The 18545-nt window shown below is 36.2% G+C and overlaps 1 protein-coding gene across 7 annotated transcripts in view; it reads left to right on the top strand.

The window, feature by feature from the left end:
* PDE4D (phosphodiesterase 4D) overlaps positions 1 to 18125 on the top strand; it is a 550822-nt gene extending 532697 nt beyond the window's left edge. For all 7 annotated transcript variants that reach the window (XM_015848747.3, XM_032441436.2, XM_085530713.1 and 4 more), the window contains 10 exons: positions 2710 to 2803; positions 6394 to 6566; positions 7594 to 7692; positions 7782 to 7946; positions 9292 to 9391; positions 12469 to 12623; positions 13155 to 13277; positions 13782 to 13964; positions 14615 to 15666; positions 17060 to 18125. In XM_015848747.3, coding sequence (XP_015704233.1) covers positions 2710 to 2803; positions 6394 to 6566; positions 7594 to 7692; positions 7782 to 7946; positions 9292 to 9391; positions 12469 to 12623; positions 13155 to 13277; positions 13782 to 13964; positions 14615 to 15022 — 1500 coding nt within the window. In that variant the 3' untranslated portion in view covers positions 15023 to 15666; positions 17060 to 18125. The remainder of the gene's footprint in view (positions 1 to 2709; positions 2804 to 6393; positions 6567 to 7593; positions 7693 to 7781; positions 7947 to 9291; positions 9392 to 12468; positions 12624 to 13154; positions 13278 to 13781; positions 13965 to 14614; positions 15667 to 17059) is intronic.
* The last annotated feature ends 420 nt before the right edge of the window (positions 18126 to 18545 follow it).

Here is an 18545-nt window from a genome sequence, read left to right as displayed (position 1 = left end):
TTCAAAATAAATCTGAATGCTCAAAAGCCAAAATTAGTTTCAGCACTGGAAAACAAAAAGACACAGGATACACTAACTTCTGGGTTTATACAATGTTATTCTGTGTAATGCAGAAATAGACCAAACATTAAGTTCTATCTGAGGGCAAAAAGGACTTCCAGTGTTTATTACTCTGAACATACTGGAAAACTACTAGCTGCCAGTCATTATTCAGAGAGTTTAGCGCTGAGCGTGAGCATTGCTTGAGAAAGGGCAATGCTGTTAGTAGTATCACCAGGTGCTACATCCAATTTCTGTAAGTGGAACTACCCGCCAGTGTTAGTAAGAAAGATATCTTTCTCCCTCCCTGCCCCCAGTTAAATCTACAAATCAGAGGGAAAAAAAAAATGTATCACCTTTTATATATATATATATAATTTATATTTTATATATATATATGAGGTAGCTGTGGAAGAAGAATAGTGCAGAACAGAGAACAAAGATTAAGTTCTTTCAAACATGGGAATTTTTTTAATACATGAGTTCCAAGCTATACTTAAGAGCAGTGGCTAGATGATCTTTTTTTAAAGTGCAGCAGGCAATCCAGTTGTGTTGCTCTGCAGCTGCAAAAATCACAGAGTCACAGAATTATCAAGGTTGGAAAAGACCTAGAAGATCATCCAGTCCAGCCATCAGATCATCCAGTCCAATCATCAAAAATGGAACATTAAAGTTGGGCATTACCTATGGGGGTTTATCAGGAAAGAGTTGGACAGACACAGACCTGTGGAGAGGGATCCTTAGATATTAGCAGCACTAAAATTTCATTATTCCTACCCATTACATTTCATGTAAAGTTTCAGGTTCTGAGTGTAGTCTGGAGACAAGTAAGTCTCTGAGATTGTCATTGTAAATAATTTCTCACCTGGGGTGTGTGAAAGAAACTGTCATAAATGCATGTTAACAGTTTAAAGAAGGGCTTTTAAATGTATTTTCAGGACTTCTAGCACTGTTGAGTTATTTTTTGGCAATGATTGACTCATTTTAAAATATTTATAACATTGGTCACAAGCACGAAATGTCACTGTAGAGGACAGTGCTCGTTTTGTGCAGAATGCGTTACAAAACATTTGCAGTATGGTTCAGCTTTTCATAAATCTGTTGAGTACTTTCTGGCTCACAGGTATGTCTAAGATAAAAATTGCCCCTTTGGTATGTGACAGAAGTAGCCTTTGTTGTAGGAGTCTTCGTGGGAGGAAATTCCTGGGCTGATGGTGTGTCAAGGTGGCAGGAAAACGCAGTGGCTAATGGTTAGAGTGTTACATTAGAGGTAATTTTGGTACGGTGCACTGTGAGCAATACAGTAATTGGTGACTTCCAAAGACATTGTGAAGAAAATAACATCTTTCACTGTGCAAAGCCCCTTTGAAGCAAGGACTTTGATTCCAGTGGGATGAAATGGAAAGGAAATGGGTAATGTTTAGTCTAGTGCTTTACTTAATATATAGAAGAAGAATTTACCAATTTTCTACATAAAAAGAATTTCTACAGGGTTGTATACTAAGGATAGAGATTGCTTATTGTAATAAATAATCATGACTGGGTGAACAAAGTGGAAGATGAGTCTGAAAATAGCATAAATTGCTTGGCTTTGTTAAGAAAAGACAGGAAACTAATAACAAAAAAGAGAAGATGGCAAAATGGTAGACTAAGCTCCATTATGACAGATGATGATTTATATTGAAAGGAATTTTTTTACTAGATTATGGGTATTGCTGAGTTCTATTTATTGGTAATATCAAGGCAGGTGTCGGAGCTCTGGCACAGGTTGTACAGAGGTTGTGGAGTCTTCATCAGAAACTGCCTGGACGTGGGCTGGGGCACCCTGATCCTGCTTCAGCAGCCAGATGGACCCGAGGGGTCCCTGCCAACAGTCTTTCTGGGATTCTGCGAGGATGTCTTTTAATCCTGTATTCATGAAGGAATCAAGAAAGATTCAGTTATAATGCTGCAACTAGCTATAAGTTTCTAGGAATGCTAATATCTTCTTGCATAAAATAGATTACCTGTGGGATTTGCTGTCTCACAGGGAAAACAAGTTTTCACAGATGGTTGTTTTCTGTATCATATGAGCACTGACAATTTTCTGAGACATCAAACAGTGCAAGTCATTGAGCTGACTAGAATAATTTTAATAAGATAAACTTTGTTCTGTTTGTACTGGTGTGTAGGAACTCAGTAAGTTTGATATATTTAAGGAGTGCCGTCAAATGTATTGTGTAGGTCAATTATGAGGCAAGCAGTTTGAATGGTTGTTAAATGTATCACCAAAAATGTGCATTAGGTTAATTAACTGGTAAGATAAGATACCCATATAGATAAGGGTCTTATATAAGCATGTTTGAATTTATCTTCAAGTTTAAAATGGAAAAACCTGAAAAAGCAGTGTTTGTACTTTTATGCATATGCCTTATTGCTTCCACTTGGGAGTAAGACCCTGTGCCTAAATAATTGAATCACTGTTCATTTATTTCTGGGGGTAAATAATTATGCTGTCCAACCAAGAACAGTATTATATGTCATTTTTCCTCTCACTGTTAACTGTAATTCAACGTGTGTTCTGACTGTTTGTCCTTTGCCCTATTACAAGTAGACTGCATTTTCTCATCCTGTCTGAAATGTGTCCTGATCACTAACTTGGACTTTTTTGTTGTTGTTATTCCTTTCCAGTTTAAAAGAATGCTCAACCGGGAGCTAACTCACCTGTCTGAAATGAGCAGATCAGGCAACCAGGTCTCAGAATATATATCAAACACATTTTTAGGTAAGACAATGGTGGGAGCTTTTGCATTTTTTGTTGTGTTTTGTTTTTTAGGCTTTTAAAATTGAGTAGCTTTCCTTATTGCTTTCTGTCTTCAGAAAGTGTACAATCAGCATTTCATTGGCCAATATTTGAACAGGGTATGGTGGATCCATTCTGTCACAGCTCATTTATTTTGTGTGTGTGGTTTCCCTGTGTGTGTAGTGACAGATAAATATTCATGTACATATTGTCATGTAATGTTACAGTGATTGCTACCAAATTAAACAATGAATATATGATGAGTTAAGTATGTAACATATTAAAAATAGTTCTTCCATTCTGTTTCCCTTATGGCCAGAAGGGAAGTTAGAGCCAAGCAGTTTTAGTGTGCAGAAAGCAGACAATCACAAGTAACCTCATTAAATCTCACAGTTCTGATACTTTGGTATTCCCTGCCTACACGTGAGAAAGCTGATGAATATGACTAAGTCAGCATCTGAGCAGACAGCTGCCAGGAGAGTTTGTGCAGCTAAAGAGCTTACTCTGTGGGATGTGAACATTGAAAAAGCCCCATGTAGTAGTACAGAGGCCGTGGTTTCTCCTCTATAGTTGTGGAGAAGGCAGTGTGTATATCTTGATAAAAATAGTGAAAATGAATAAGACTTGGTGCCAGCTGATTTCAAACAAGAAATGAAGTAAATATATCTGTTCAAACTGGTTCATTAAGGGGAGACACAGCTAGATATATCTGAATTAGGATAACAAATGCTTTAAGAAGTGCTGATAACTCATGAAATTTTGTTTTATTTCTGCCATAATTGGGAGAGTTTTTTGTGGGGTTTTTGTGGGTTTTTTTTTTTGTTTTTTTTTTTGTGGGTTTTTTTTTTTTTTGTCAAAAGAATTGGGTTTTTTGTTCAAGTCCACTTGATGCTGCTTGTTACCATAATCTGAATGGATCGCTTAATGTGCTGGTTCAGTTTATCCATGATTGTAATAGCATGCCTGAGCACTGTACTTCATGCAGCACAGCAGGATTTCTTACATGAAGAAAGTGATGAGCCTGTATTGTAGTGAATCGCTGTTGCACGGCCTCAGGAGTCCTGAAAATGACAGTGTATTGTTGCCTGGGAAGATGACCTACTTAGGCTAACTGAAAAGACTGAGTTTCCAGTATCTGCATGTCTTTACTTGAAAACTTAAGGCTCATTTTGACAGGATAAGGAAATGTATTTGTCAGCCTGACAGGATACCTCAATCTGGAGCAGGAAGAGTGCTGGAGAGGCCATCACTTTCAAATTACTGAGCCGTGGGTATTGTTTTGCAGCTGCATATAAATGAAAAAACATACTTAAAAATGTAGATGCAAGAAGGATACAATGGAGAAAATAACTCCACTAAATCTTATGCTTAAATAAGATGATTAAATCTAGTATTCTCAAAATGAACAGCCTAAATGCATAGATTCTGAGCAACAATGAAAAGAGGGAAAGCATTATCTCCATATATAATTCAGATAGTATATTAAGTTACCTATTAATACAATGACTTAACTCTTGAACATCTACAGACTCACACTGGCAGTTTGGGAAGGTGTAATGAGGAAACAGGTTTTCACTGATCTTCAGAATGGGTGGACTGCAAATAGAACTATATGACATGTACAAAATTATTTTAATGATAACAAATACATTCTTTTTTGAAGAATTAAAGCTCCTATCTTGAGACTGATAATATCCAAGCTTTGTATCTTTTAATGTAACTAATGTGTTTTCCTGTAAAGAGAATGTATATGAGAAACTGTCAATGAGTATAATATAACCAGGGTCAAAATGGCAAGTTGACTTTTATGGATATTCAGATGGGCTTGATATAATTTATCTCACTGTTAGCAAAAACACAGGCAATCCTCTGGATTTCCTTAGCAAATTTAAAGTTGTTCAGACAGACCCTTCCTTTCACTTGAATTATTCTGACAGCTCAGCTTATGAATCTCCCTTTGATGGGTCTAAGCTTTGTGGATATGACCAAAACCATAAACATCAAAGCATGAACACGAGTCGCTGTTCCTTATCTGTTGTCAGTTTGCACCAGTCAAGAGCTCCAGTGCCTATCCTCCTCCATTTTTCCTGATTATCCACGTGCGGAGAGCCAAGTGTGGTGGGGGCAACCAGGGAACTTGGTGCCACAGGCTAAAACTTGGCGACATTTCTGCAGTCTCTCCTTTTGCTCTGATTTGCTTGGAATATGAGGAGTCCAGTAAATGAAGGCTGGTAAAGGGTAGTTAAAAAAAGAAATAAAAAGGTGGAAAAAAAAGAGAAGAAGAAGTAGCAAACACAGTAACTTGCTAAAATTAAGAATGGATCAGCTACTCTCATCTGGTTTCAGTGCCTTTATTGTAGAAGACCATTGCAAGAAGAATAAAACAGACATGTAATTTTTAACAGCCCTGACTTTTTATTTGTTATTTTTGTTTCTTTGAAGTTGTTTGTAAATCAGAGTTTTCTTTCTGGAGTTTCATGTTAGGTATATGTCTTTGATATTCCTGGTTTTTCTGTAAGGTAGTTCTTAGGGGTGAAAATACATTTTATCAGACAAAAGATGACTTAGAGGAAATATTGAAGCACCACATTGAAACACAGCATGAATAAAATGAACAAGAGTTTGTGCAAAATTGTAACAGTTTTGGCAGAAGGGCCCTCTGTTGCCCTAATACAGGTTTTATCCGGGACCACAATGTCTGCAGTGCTCCACATCCCCATAGCGTTTCTGCAGTGATCATCTGGCAATGGCCTACTTTGCTCTGCCATTAATCCTTGAAAGAGTAGAAGAAAGTTCTGCTGGCACACATGTTCTGCTGGCACACACACATGATATGAAATTATGCCACTGATACTGCTGTGAAAGCAAAAACTGAGTAAGAAATGTTAGTTATTCTCTAGCAGAATTGCCCTTTTGTCAGTATTACTGTATTTATAGGTGCTATAAATTGTAATGGAAAAGAGCTGTGCTGCTGACATGAGCTGCTTTCCCATGCAAAACATTTGTTGATATGGCTCTACCAGCAGAAGTCTTTCTGTATTGAACAAGGTATTAGCGCAAACAGAGCCATCGCACAAGTGTCAGGTCTTTAGAGTCTTGAGATGTTTTAGAAAAATTATAAAATATGGTTTGTTTCCCCCCACCTCCCCCCACCCCAGCTCCCCCCCCCCCCCCACAGAAAAGAAGGAATCTTAAATTTTCTTGGCAAATGAAAATATAGTCAAATATACAGCTCACCTGTAATAAACCATTTCAAATTAAACAACTAACCCTATCCGTAGTGCTAGGGGTGCTGGGGAAGTGGAAATAAGACCATCAAATGTCATATTTGAAACCAGTTCAGAAATAATAATGCAGTTTGTTATGCAGAGTTCTGCTTTACTGATAGTCAGATCTATCTTTATCTTGTTTCTTGTTTCTACTGCTCTTAGTGTGAAGTATCTGTTGCAAAATCTTCAGTGGCAAGTATAAGTTCTGTTAAGAATTATAATATCTATAACATGAAACTCAACAGTAAAGTGGTTAAGAATATTAATTTCAAAATATTTGTTTGTTTGTTTATTCTTTTGAAGATAAACAACATGAAGTTGAAATCCCTTCTCCAACACAGAAAGAGAAAGAGAAAAAGAAGAGACCAATGTCTCAGATCAGCGGAGTCAAAAAACTGATGCACAGCTCCAGTTTAACCAATTCCAGTATTCCCAGGTTTGGAGTTAAAACAGACCAAGAAGATGTTCTTGCCAAGGTAGAGAATAAATATTTTTATTTAGAGAAAAATTCTCTATTTAGAGATTTGAATTTAAACCACTGAAATAAAAATAGAGAACTTATTCCATCCTCTGCTTGTAACCGTACTTTCAAGCTGTAGCAATAAAGGCTGATGTCACTTAAATATAAATCCAGTGAAGTGGAAAAGTAACAAGTGAAATCAGAATCAGGCCTTAAGGGTTGGTTTCCACATGAACAGGATTTCAGGAGGAATGTTAGCTGCCTGGAGGTGGGATGTAAATTAGCCGTTGTGGATGCAGTAATAATGCTGCATATTGCTAAACAATACCCGAGGAGTGAAGAGTGAACGTGTATACAGGCAGAGTGAGGAGTGAACTTGTATACAGGCATAGGGATGCAAATGTGTAGCAGCCGTAAGTTTTACAAAAATGCACAACTGTACGTAGCATTAGAGCTATCATTGCAGGTCCTGTCATTTTCTCTATCATTGCATTCACATCTATTTCTAGAGACACTTCCTGTGATTTTGCATCAGTAGCTATTTGGCAATAGTGTAAAACTAGTCTAAAGTGATTATTCATTCAACTTAATATGTTTGCTTTTGGAAATACGCCTTTCTGTATGTTCCCAGGAATCTCCCACTTCATATGAACCATCAGTCTGTTGCTGAAATGTGGGGAGATGGCAGCAATTCATCTCCTCCTTAAAACTTCTGGGCAGTGAGATGGAAAGATTGTCAGTTTTTTTCAAGATACTGTACCATTTCTCCTTCTGTAGCATTCCACTTATAAGTAGCAATTCTTCCTGCCTAGCAGGTTAAGATCAGGAAAGGTGGTGGCTGCAAATACAAATATTTCAAGGTCACTAGCAATAACTTTGCCTCTTGTAGAGTTCAGCATATGATATTTGCAGTGGCTCTACTGGACAGCTAGCTCTGCATTTTCACAAGTCTGCTGTTTGTGACTGTTTCAACTGAAAAATGCTGGAATCCAGTGTTAAGATGTTAAGATTTCAGCATTGCCTGTTGCTCGATTCTGTTCTAGGAACTAGAAGATGTGAACAAATGGGGCCTTCAGGTTTTCAGAGTAGCAGAGCTCTCCGGAAACAGACCTTTGACAGTCATCATGCACACTGTTTTTCAGGCAAGTAGGACCAGCCTTGCTGTCTTGTGCTTATCTCAGAAATTTCACTGGTGCTCGTAATCTGAATTAGTTCTCTTTTCCCTTTCTAGGAACGAGATCTGTTAAAAACATTTAAAATTCCAGTGGATACTTTAATAACTTACTTGATGACCTTAGAAGACCACTACCATGCAGATGTAGCATATCACAATAACATACATGCTGCAGATGTTGTTCAGTCAACCCATGTTCTGCTGTCAACCCCAGCATTAGAGGTAAATTATGCTTCAGGAGAAAACTGACAGATATGAGAGGAATGGTCATACTGAGACTCTTCGCAACTAAGTGAAAAAAGATTTTAGTTTCTGCAATGTGTTTCCAAAAGAAATCTTGACTTTTTTTTTCATGGATTGCACTCTTTTAAAAATACTTTCTGAGGATTGAGGTTTATTTATCTACAAATACTGTACAGAAAATATCACATTTTTCTTAAAATCATGTTCTAATACTTGCAGATTTGTGCTGTCACAATCTTCAGAACTTATCCTACTGTCTCATTATTAACTGCCTCCTCTTCCATTATTATTTCATTTTTAGGACTCCCACTAACTACAGTGAAATTCCTTAGAAAAGATGAGGGTAAAGTAGGTTTTACTCAGAGCCATTTGGTTTTTGTTTTTAGTTTGTGCATGTTTGTACTGGTTCTGGAAGGCTATTTCTGTGTTTATTTCTCAAGCAGAGTGGAGCATATGCTAAATTTTCTCTGGATCATCTAATTTTTTTTCATAAAAGAAGTGCTGGGGGTGCAGCATTTGTTACATCAAGCACAGACATATCCCAGTGAAGTGCTGGAATAAGGCAGGCAAAGCAATCAGGTGAAAGAAGGGCTTGTCCTCATTTTCAAGGATGGGCTGCATTTTGACTCCTTTTCATTACAACCAGTCTTTCACATTACGGAATGCTTCTGCTTTACTTTCCTCTTAATGAGAAAAATTTCTCTGACTTTACCAAACAGCTGAACTGATTGTAAGGTGATTTCTTAAGTCTTTTTTTTTTTTTAATCGTTGTTACCAATCAGCTATTTTTGATGGCCTTGCTCTCACAAGATTTGGGAAGTAAAATGCCATTGCTGACCTATGTATTTCAATGTTGTTGATCAGTTATGAAAACCATTATATAACCAGAAAGTTTGTGACAGCAGGAGACTGGTCTCAGTGACATAATGGGTCCCTTGCAGTTCTCACTTCCTACCTTCCAAATAATCTTATAAGGAATAAGAATCAGTAAATATGAAGTAAGATATATCTTTTTATCACCATGATATGAGGAGATGTTGTTTCTTCAAATGCAGAACTATGTGTAATGCAGGCTGGAATTTTTAAAGTGAATTTCTACTTTGTAATATATATATAGATTCCTGATGCATTTCAGATGTGTTTTGCTTGTTCACACAGATCTAGATTCAAAGCTGAGTCTTTCTTTTTCTTTTTCTTTTTCTTTTTCTTTTTCTTTTTCTTTTTCTTTTTCTTTTTCTTTTTCTTTTTCTTTTTCTTTTTCTTTTTTTTTTTTTTTTTTTTTTCATCTATTAGTAACTGTCATTTCTGTTTCCTGGTTTTCTAGGCAGTGTTCACTGATTTGGAGATTCTTGCAGCAATTTTTGCCAGTGCAATACATGATGTAGATCATCCTGGGGTTTCAAACCAATTTCTTATCAACACAAGTAAGTTTCATGTTCAGTGGTTTTCTCAAGGATTTGCTGCAAAATCTGCACTTAGCACCTGAAAAATACACAGTTAATTCTTTGTTTGTTTGTATCTGCACCTTTTCTTATTAAATAGGTGTGTGTATGTATGTATGTGTATATATATATATATATATATATATATATATAATGTATGCATATAAAAGAGTGGTTAATAGTTTAATGTTGGAATCATACATTATGACCAAGGCTAGCCATACGTTTTTAAACAAATGTAGAAAATTACTTTTTAAAAATCAGATCAGCAAGCCCATCTCTGCCTCTCCCAGCTGCAGTACTTATTTTCTCATCTTGGCATAGCGATGACTCTCGGACTGAATTTTCTCAGCCTACCCTTGCAAAGTGTAGCAAATCTCTTTTATACATGTCTAGATTGTGCTCCATGTATCAAGGAAAATAAAATAATGAAATGACACCCTAATGCCATCTCCAAATTTGAAACAAATTGTACTTGTTCTGCATTCTTCATGGCTGTTCTGTGCAGCACTGCGTGAACTACTTCCTCTTTTTTATCTTCTGCTCGCAAAACACTGTGAGTCTCATTGAGTACAGCAGCGGCACATTTACTGAATGGCTTCTCACCACAGCGTAATTTGCTTTGATTACAGTGTAGGTACCACGCTGTAGGTCAGTGCAAGTTCCATCTTAGAATATTATTTCTTTTGACATTCTTTGTCTTCTCCTTTTGCTGACCTGGAAGTACAAAATTTGAAATAATACTAAAAATCCAAGAACATAAGAAGAAAAATCTGCATAAATGAAAACATATGTAGGGTTGCCTATTTGACCCATGGGGTTTGCACATTCATAGGCACTGTCATTTAGGCACATGGGTGAATCTGTTCTTCGGGTACTAAAATAGTATGACCCCATATCAACAGTATAGTTTGAAGAAGGGAGATCCTGTTCTGACTCATTGCTGCTGTACATTCATATAAGACCTCCAGTCTAGCCTGCATCTAATTTTATTTGCCTGAATGGCCCGAGGGCTACCCTGTAGTGAAATTCAATTTGGTGACTAATCTACAAGGTAGAGGAGGTCTCTGTGTGGGTAACAAGTACAGTTCAGCAGTGTGGAGCAGAAATGTAGTAAACCAAGCACTGTGCATTAAACTGTGTGATGTTCAAATTCTTAAAAAGTGGCATATGTAACGAAAGTTTGGTTTTTGTTTTTGTTTTGGGGTTTTTTTGTTTTGTTTTTTTGTTTGTTTTTTTTTTTTAATGTAAATTGAGTATCAGGATGTGTCGGTGGCTCTGAGGTGGTATGTGGACAACACTGAGTTGTCTGTATTAACAGCAAGAATGGTTAGATGGAGGGACCAGAATTGCTATGTAAAACACTCCTTTAGGCAGATGGTTGAAATTCAGCTGAATTAGCAGCACTTTTGATTTAGCAACTTAGAAGAAATGTCCTGTTCCTCTCGTTTCAGCTTTTGATAGAGAAGGCTTTTATGCAAATCAAGTAGTGGCACCAGCTTGAACTACTGTTGCCATGCTCTAAAGAAACAAAGGGATTTTTGTCACTTGAGTTGTTACATGTATGAAGAAGAAACCATAGGAACAGAAACAGACAAAGACCATCTAATTTATGTTTCTTTAGGTATTTATTAACGTTTTCAATGAGAGCTTGAGAATCAGTGGCAATATGGATTATACACATACAAAAATTCTTAAATGCGAGATTTTCTAAACCTCCAGAAGATTATTTTCTTCCACTTAGTTTTAAGTTTTCCAGTAAAATTACAAAGAATTAGCATTTCACTAAGAATTGTACAAATACATTCAAAGCATAATATCTTCAGTTATCTGAAGTCTGTACTTACTTCCATATTTCATGTTATTCTTTATAATTATTTATATGTTATATTTCTAAGTATTATTTCCCTTTTTCAAAATGTAAAGTATTTTTAGAAAGTTGTCCAAAAATATGATCCCTCAGAAATACTTTAAAATTATAAAAAAATATGGGTTGCATTAGTGTCAGGGTAAATAGCTATTTGATCATTTTAAGCTTATCCTTTCAAGCTGATAGTTTTGAAGCTTATAGTGTGCTACAGAGTTTACCAAGAGGAACTTTCTTCCATTTCCAACTCCATCACACAGTTAAACGCGTTTTAGCTCAGTCTGTAATTCCAGCCCTTCTGAAGTACTTCAGCAATGTTGAATGCTTTGCAGATGGAGCAGCTTTTCAGGATGCTATTTGAAAGGAAAATAAACTGCTACCTGTCTTCTTTGTAAGAAAAATGACAAGTAGGCGAGCTCTATAAATATTCTGTGAAAGAGATATAATTTGACAAATTTGCTTTCTTTTTCCTTTTGCTATTACATTTTGCTACCATCAAGATAATAAAAGGTAGAGGAAGATTTTCCCAATTTACAAGATCAATAGGTTCAGGACAAGCGATGAAGACAGCAGGAGAATACATAATGAGACTAATGAAATCTGAAGAGCAGGGCTTTTATAGACACCCCACTGAGATGGAGGAATTCTGAAACAAAGCTGCAATAAAGGAAGACAAAGAGGGAAAGGTTTAGAAGAGTCTTGCATATGGTTAGATTCCAGATAGAACAACTGTAATAAATAGAAATTAGTGTCAGTGCTTCACAAATGCAACTGTGTAAAGAGCATGTCTTTTTGATGATAGATTAATTTTCAAGCTGTGTCTTAAAACAAATGTAAGCTGGCTGTGAGGTGTCCCTGCATGAAATCTAAATCTGTGTAGAAAATTTTCTTAACTGCCTTTATTTGTCAAAGCTGTCTTTTCAGACTGTATGTATGCATAACTGTATGTATGTAGCTCAGTATTCCAGCACACTACACTGCAAAGCCTGCTTTTTTCCAGCATACCTTTCCTTGATTTGTTAAGATTTTCAGTTTATTCTGTAAGTTTTGATCCCATGGGAACTATAGGAAGTCTGTTACTGAAAGCTCATCTGTAAATCTTGTTGGGAATGTAATGAGTTTGAAAAAATCATATGGGATTTAGTGGAAATAAAGATTTTAGTTACATTCTGCTCTGTGACTGTTATTGCAGATTCTGAACTTGCCTTGATGTACAATGACTCATCAGTACTGGAGAATCATCACTTAGCTGTGGGCTTCAAGCTGCTACAGGAAGAAAATTGTGACATTTTCCAGAATTTGACCAAAAAACAGAGGCAATCATTGAGGAAAATGGTCATTGACATTGTGAGTTCTACTTTATAGTCCCTTTTCTTAGGGCCGGTGAAATAAATGATAAAGCACAGTGTCATTTTATAATAAATTACATGTTGTTAGATCCCTAATCAATGAAAAAAAAATTATAAATCTGAAGTTTTATTCTCTATTGTCCAAATGTAAGTAGTGAGTTCTTTTCAATCTGAATTACTGACTCTACCTTTTTAGAAGGTATACAGTCCTGATGTTTACTTGTTGATGTCTAAGTCTGCTGTTTCACCATCACAGTTAGGAATTTTCTACTGAATTGATGGTGATGAACTTAGGCTCATCAAATCATTTTCCAATTACTTTGTCATTCTTAAAACAATCAAAATAAAAACATTTGGACACTAACGGCACAAGGGACTCAGACATCTGTAGTATATTCAGATTCAGATGCAGAAGTTCCTTTTTTCCCTGATAATAGTTTTTTGCTGCATCCAAAGGTTTTTCTTTGAAGTCAGTAGAATAATTTACCTAGTACTCATTTACCATGTCTTTCTCATTGTTTCTTTCAAGGTCCTTGCTACAGACATGTCTAAACATATGAATCTTTTGGCTGATTTAAAAACTATGGTTGAAACCAAAAAAGTGACAAGTTCTGGAGTCCTACTTCTTGATAACTATTCAGATAGGATTCAGGTAAGAAAACTCGTTTTCAAATAGTCATTTGTATTAACTTCTGTTAATTAACAATTTTTGCCTACCAAACCCCCAGCATGGGTTAGATCAGCTGTCCATTTTCACATATTTTATGACTCATTCTTTTCCATCTTTTGACTTACATGTTTCTTATATATGACATATTTCATTACATACTGAGCGATTCTCTGGGAGAGTGATAAGGTGGAAAAGTACTTTTGGACTGGTTTTGGTTTTGCTCTACCATTCAAATAATCAGCATCTCATTGGTCTTTCTCTGGAATATTTTCTCTTTCTTACATAGGCAGAAGCAGCAGAAGTGAGGTAATTCATAGCTATTACTGCAAGTGTGAAAAACACCCAAATACTAAGTTTTGCTGCTCAGAATAAATCTTGCACTACATGTATTTTCATGATTCTACTTCACAGCCACCAAATGTGTAAATGGAAAAGGAACTGTTTTTCTTTAGTGTAATAACACAGCAGGTGTTCAATCTATTTTAGGTTCTTCAGAATATGGTGCACTGTGCAGATCTCAGCAATCCAACCAAGCCGCTCCATCTCTACCGCCAATGGACAGACAGGATAATGGAGGAATTCTTCCGCCAAGGAGATCGGGAAAGAGAGAGAGGAATGGAGATAAGTCCCATGTGTGATAAGCACAATGCGTCTGTAGAAAAATCACAGGTATTTGATCTGGTTTTCTTTTCCTGGGAGAAGAATATCCAGAGACATTTATATTTTTATATGTTTCTGAATACAGTATTTCTTTCTTCCCCTCCCCCCCCTCCCCCCCCCCCCCCCCCAGTTAATTAATCCAGCTCCTGCGTAGCAAATGAGGGGAGATGAGGTTCTTACTGTGATAACAGTGCATAGCATTGTGCTTGCTGAAGGAATTCCATCGCTGTCATGATCTGCAGTGAAGCCCTGGCTTCAGTAAAGAATATTTTATAGCTGCTCATTTAGGGTTTCTTCCAAAAGCAGAATTAAATATAAAACAGCTGTTTGGCTTACTAGATGCAGTGGAATCGTTGGCAAAGAACAATTACTGTGAAAACAAATCCTTTCCAATTCCATATCCAGTATTCTAAATGAGGCATCTGAAATGCTAAAAGACCCTGCTGTCTGCATAGAACAGTGTGGGTTACTTTCAGACACCTTAAGAGCAGTGTGTCTATTGTCTCTTAGTAGAGTTTTCTTTCTCAGACATTATGCTCTGTTTATTTTTGACTGTATAAATATACAAAGCAGTAAATAGACTAAATGACTGTGACTTAGAGGTGTTTTTTTTTCCTTCTGAATAAGATCTCATCCTGATTTTGTATTACTTGAAACAGGTGGGCTTTATTGACTATATTGTTCATCCTCTGTGGGAGACATGGGCAGATCTCGTTCACCCGGATGCCCAGGATATCTTGGATACACTGGAGGACAATCGAGAATGGTACCAGAGCACAATCCCTCAGAGTCCCTCTCCTGCACCTGATGACCAGGAAGAGGGTAGACAGGGGCAGACTGAAAAATTCCAGTTTGAACTAACACTGGAGGAAGATGGTGAGTCAGACACTGAAAAGGACAGTGGAAGTCAAGTAGAAGAAGACACCAGCTGCAGTGACTCGAAGACACTTTGCACACAGGATTCAGAATCTACTGAAATTCCTCTTGATGAGCAAGTAGGGGAAGAAGTAGAGGAGGAGGAGAATCAGACAGAACCTTGTGTAGTAGACCATTCTCCTGACACGTAACAATGAGGACATAGCCAGTCTCTCTCATGCCCTTTCCCTTTTTCTTCCTCTTTCTCTCTCTCCTTTTTTTTTTTCTTTTTTTTCTTTTTTTCCTTTTTTTTCTTTTTTCTCTTTCTCTTTTTTCTTTTTAATTAGGTAATTGTTTCCAAAGTGTATGTCATATGCTGTCACCATGATCACAACTCACTGTCATCAGCCAGGATGTTTGTTGATCAAAACTGACCTTGGTGACTCAGTTTGGCACTCAGGAATATTGCAACCAGAATCTTCACCTCCATTGCATCAGAAATCAGGGGAGAGAACATCGATAAACTACGTCGTCATAAGCTCTCCATTTCACAGATTTGATTAAATGAAGCAGATGTTTTCACAGGAGTACCACCTGCCAACTGAATGCTGGCATGCTTTGGTAGTTTTTTTTATTTTATTTTACTTCAAAAGCTAAGCGTTGGATAATGTTCATCATCAGAGGAAACAGACAAAATAAACAGGTTCCTGCTGGAAAACAAATGCACATAAATGATGGGACACAACATGAATCTCTATAAGAAGAATCTGTTACCAATAGGAAGATGAGCTGTGGAAATTACATAATTTTCTAATTTCAAGTCTTCCTGATAAGTGACTGAAAAAAGTGTGACACGGTGGGTTGCACTAAACTCTGCATTTTGTATAATATGTAAAAGTGATCTTTTGTAGAGCTTACTTTTATTATTAAATGTACTGAGGTATTATATTTAAAAAAAACCACTTTCAGATTTCATCACATTTTTATTTTTTTTTTTTCCAAAGAGTAACTTGCAAGTTTTCAGTACAAATCTGTGCTACACTGGATAATACTCCTAGGGTTTTTTGTTGTTGTTGTTGTTGTTGTTTTTGTTTTTGTTTTCTTATTATTTTGCACCTTACAATTTCATGATAACATTAAGCTGAAAAAGTTTATTATTTTATATATTGATGAATTCCATGAATATCCTTTATACTACCTAAAGCTCAGTATGATGGCATTTTGTTGTCATTGTTTTCATTATAATGTTCCTAAACATATAAGAGGAAGTTTTGCTGTTGTTCTCATAGTGGCCTGATCCTGTCAATTCTGTCTTACTACCAAAAGTGTAGTAAGATACCAGCTGGATCATTAAGATTAAGATTTGGAGGAGCAGAGCCAGTAAGAAGGATAATGAATTGTGTTTTTGATATGAAGACTGCTCTTCTGTCTCTCCAAAACAGTGGTTTTCAGATATTGTTTTGCTTGGGATCTTTGGACTGCTAAGTCTGCACAGGCTAATACAGTGTTAGGAATATTTATATTGGCAAAGGAAGCATTATTGTAATCATTCCAATTTTGTCTCTTTTTTTTTTTTTTTTTTTTTTTTTTGTTAGCTGTCTAGTCAAACCATTTGCTGATCTGTGACATACATACAACAGAGAAATCATGGTTAGCACTATTGTTTTCATGTTTTTATTGCCAGAAGAGCCAGATCCCTCTTTTGTGTTAATACTTCTAAGTAAATGAGCAATGCATTATGAGAAAAGAGGTAGTTTACATTACTATAATCTCAGATCTTTTCATTCTGTATAGAGCTTGTGCTGAGGGAACCCTACTCTCAAGTCTGATTGGTACTGAAATTTTTTGTTATTTGGAGAGCTCAGTGGAGTTAGAAGCTCATATTTGTCATGTTCCTGTCCTGTTTGGTCACGTGAAACAAAATAATTTCATCTGCACTGTATTGCACTTCATTGAAGTTGTAGTTTCAACTAGGGAAAGAGTTGCCTAGAGAAGGAGCAGACTCCCACAGTGTCAGGGTGGTTTCTCAGCAAAAGGAAATATTAACAATGATTATTACCCATTTGGATTCATTTTGTAGGAAATTTGCAAGATATAAACACAGGTGGGTTTTTTTGTTGTTGTTTTGTTTTTTTGTTATTGTTTCTGTTTTTTTAAGTAAGTGTCTAGGACCTAGAATAAGAACTTGTTTAAAAAGTATTGGCTAATAGTTCAGCTTTTAAATGTATTTTGCATTCTCCTTTATCCAGGTCAAAGTTTTCTCTACCTTTAGCCCTCACAGGGCTTTAGCACAGATGATGCTGAAGGAGGAAAGAGAATGAAGAGAACTCATGTTTTTTCAGGTTTTGACTTTTTTGTTCTTCATCATTTCTTCCTGAACCTGACCCACCTAAAAGTCCTGTCAATCCCCAAGAGTGCCTGGAACTTTAACAATGGAAAAGCAATATAAATTCCAAAATAACCAATAGAAACCTGAAAAGGTTTTGAATCTGCACAAATTGAAAGTAAATGAAGAGAACGACACCGTATTGTGAGATATAAACCCATACATATGGACAATCACGTAACAGAAAATATCATTTCTTAGAGATGGGGATATTACGCACTGTACAATTTTTATTTTTATTTTCTCTTTTGCCAAAGTGTGTTTTAGCATTGCGCACTGCTTTAAAAGAATACAATTTACAAGTGGCTTTATGTGTTCTAAATATTTTTGCCATAAGAAAATGCAATGAGTTGGGTATTGACTGTGGGGCTGGGGGGGAGGGAAAGAAAATTCACTTTGCTTATAACAGTACGCTTTAGCTTGCAAGTTACTGTACTCAATAATGCTGTGTTTGAATTTATAATTGTTTTGTGTCATTGTTAAAAAGTATGATGAAAGCATATAGATAGAACAAACAGCATTCAGAAGTTTGAAAAACTTGAATGAAGCAGATTTTACAGAAAGCTTTGACAGTTTTTAAATGCATTATTTATTTTTTTTTTGTGCCATGCATTTTTCTCACCAAATGACCTTACCTGTAATACAGTCTTGTTTGTCTCTGTTTACAACGTGTATTTATTGTAATGTACATACTGTAATGTTAATTGTAAATTATCAGTTCTTATTATAACATCATCCTTGTCTGGGTGGTGTTGCTATATTTGGAAACTCTTGGTGAGAGAATGATTATTGTGTATACATATTCCTTGTACATTTTTTCTCCTGTAATATATTCTGTGTCACCTTAGAGCTTGTTTATGGAAGATTCAAGAAAAGTATAAAATACATAAAAGATATATCAATAAAATTAAAAAGAAAAGAAAAAAAAAGAAGCTGCAGGTCTTTGGTCCCAGGGCTGTGCCTTAACTTCAAACAATATTTTCTTCTGTTTTGCTGCATTTGAAAGTAAGGTAGCTTTGGGGATAGGGCTGGGCATATATACCATATTTTTAGTTGCTAGCTGATGTGGCTACTTGTGCAAGCTATTTTGCATGATACTACAGAGAGCTTTCATTCATGAACGTGCTGGAAGTTGAAGCTTTTCCAGACTTCTGGCAATATAATTGTATTGCCTCTCTGATTATCTTTTTACAGGCTATCATCAGGGATTATTGCAGCCATTACTTGCTACTAAAAAAACATTGATGCTGTATTTCAGTACTGAATTGTGCTGAACGAGCTTTGGAAAGCATCTCTAATAAGCATTTGATTCTAATGCATATTTGCAAGTGAAACAAATGGAACTAAAT

Source organism: Coturnix japonica, chromosome Z, assembly GCF_054131305.1.
Source record: "Coturnix japonica strain WE chromosome Z, WE-NBRP24, whole genome shotgun sequence".
NCBI classification, from domain to species: domain Eukaryota; kingdom Metazoa; phylum Chordata; class Aves; order Galliformes; family Phasianidae; genus Coturnix; species Coturnix japonica.
Note: the sequence above shows the minus strand (reverse complement) of the source record. Positions and strands in the feature narration are given on the sequence as shown.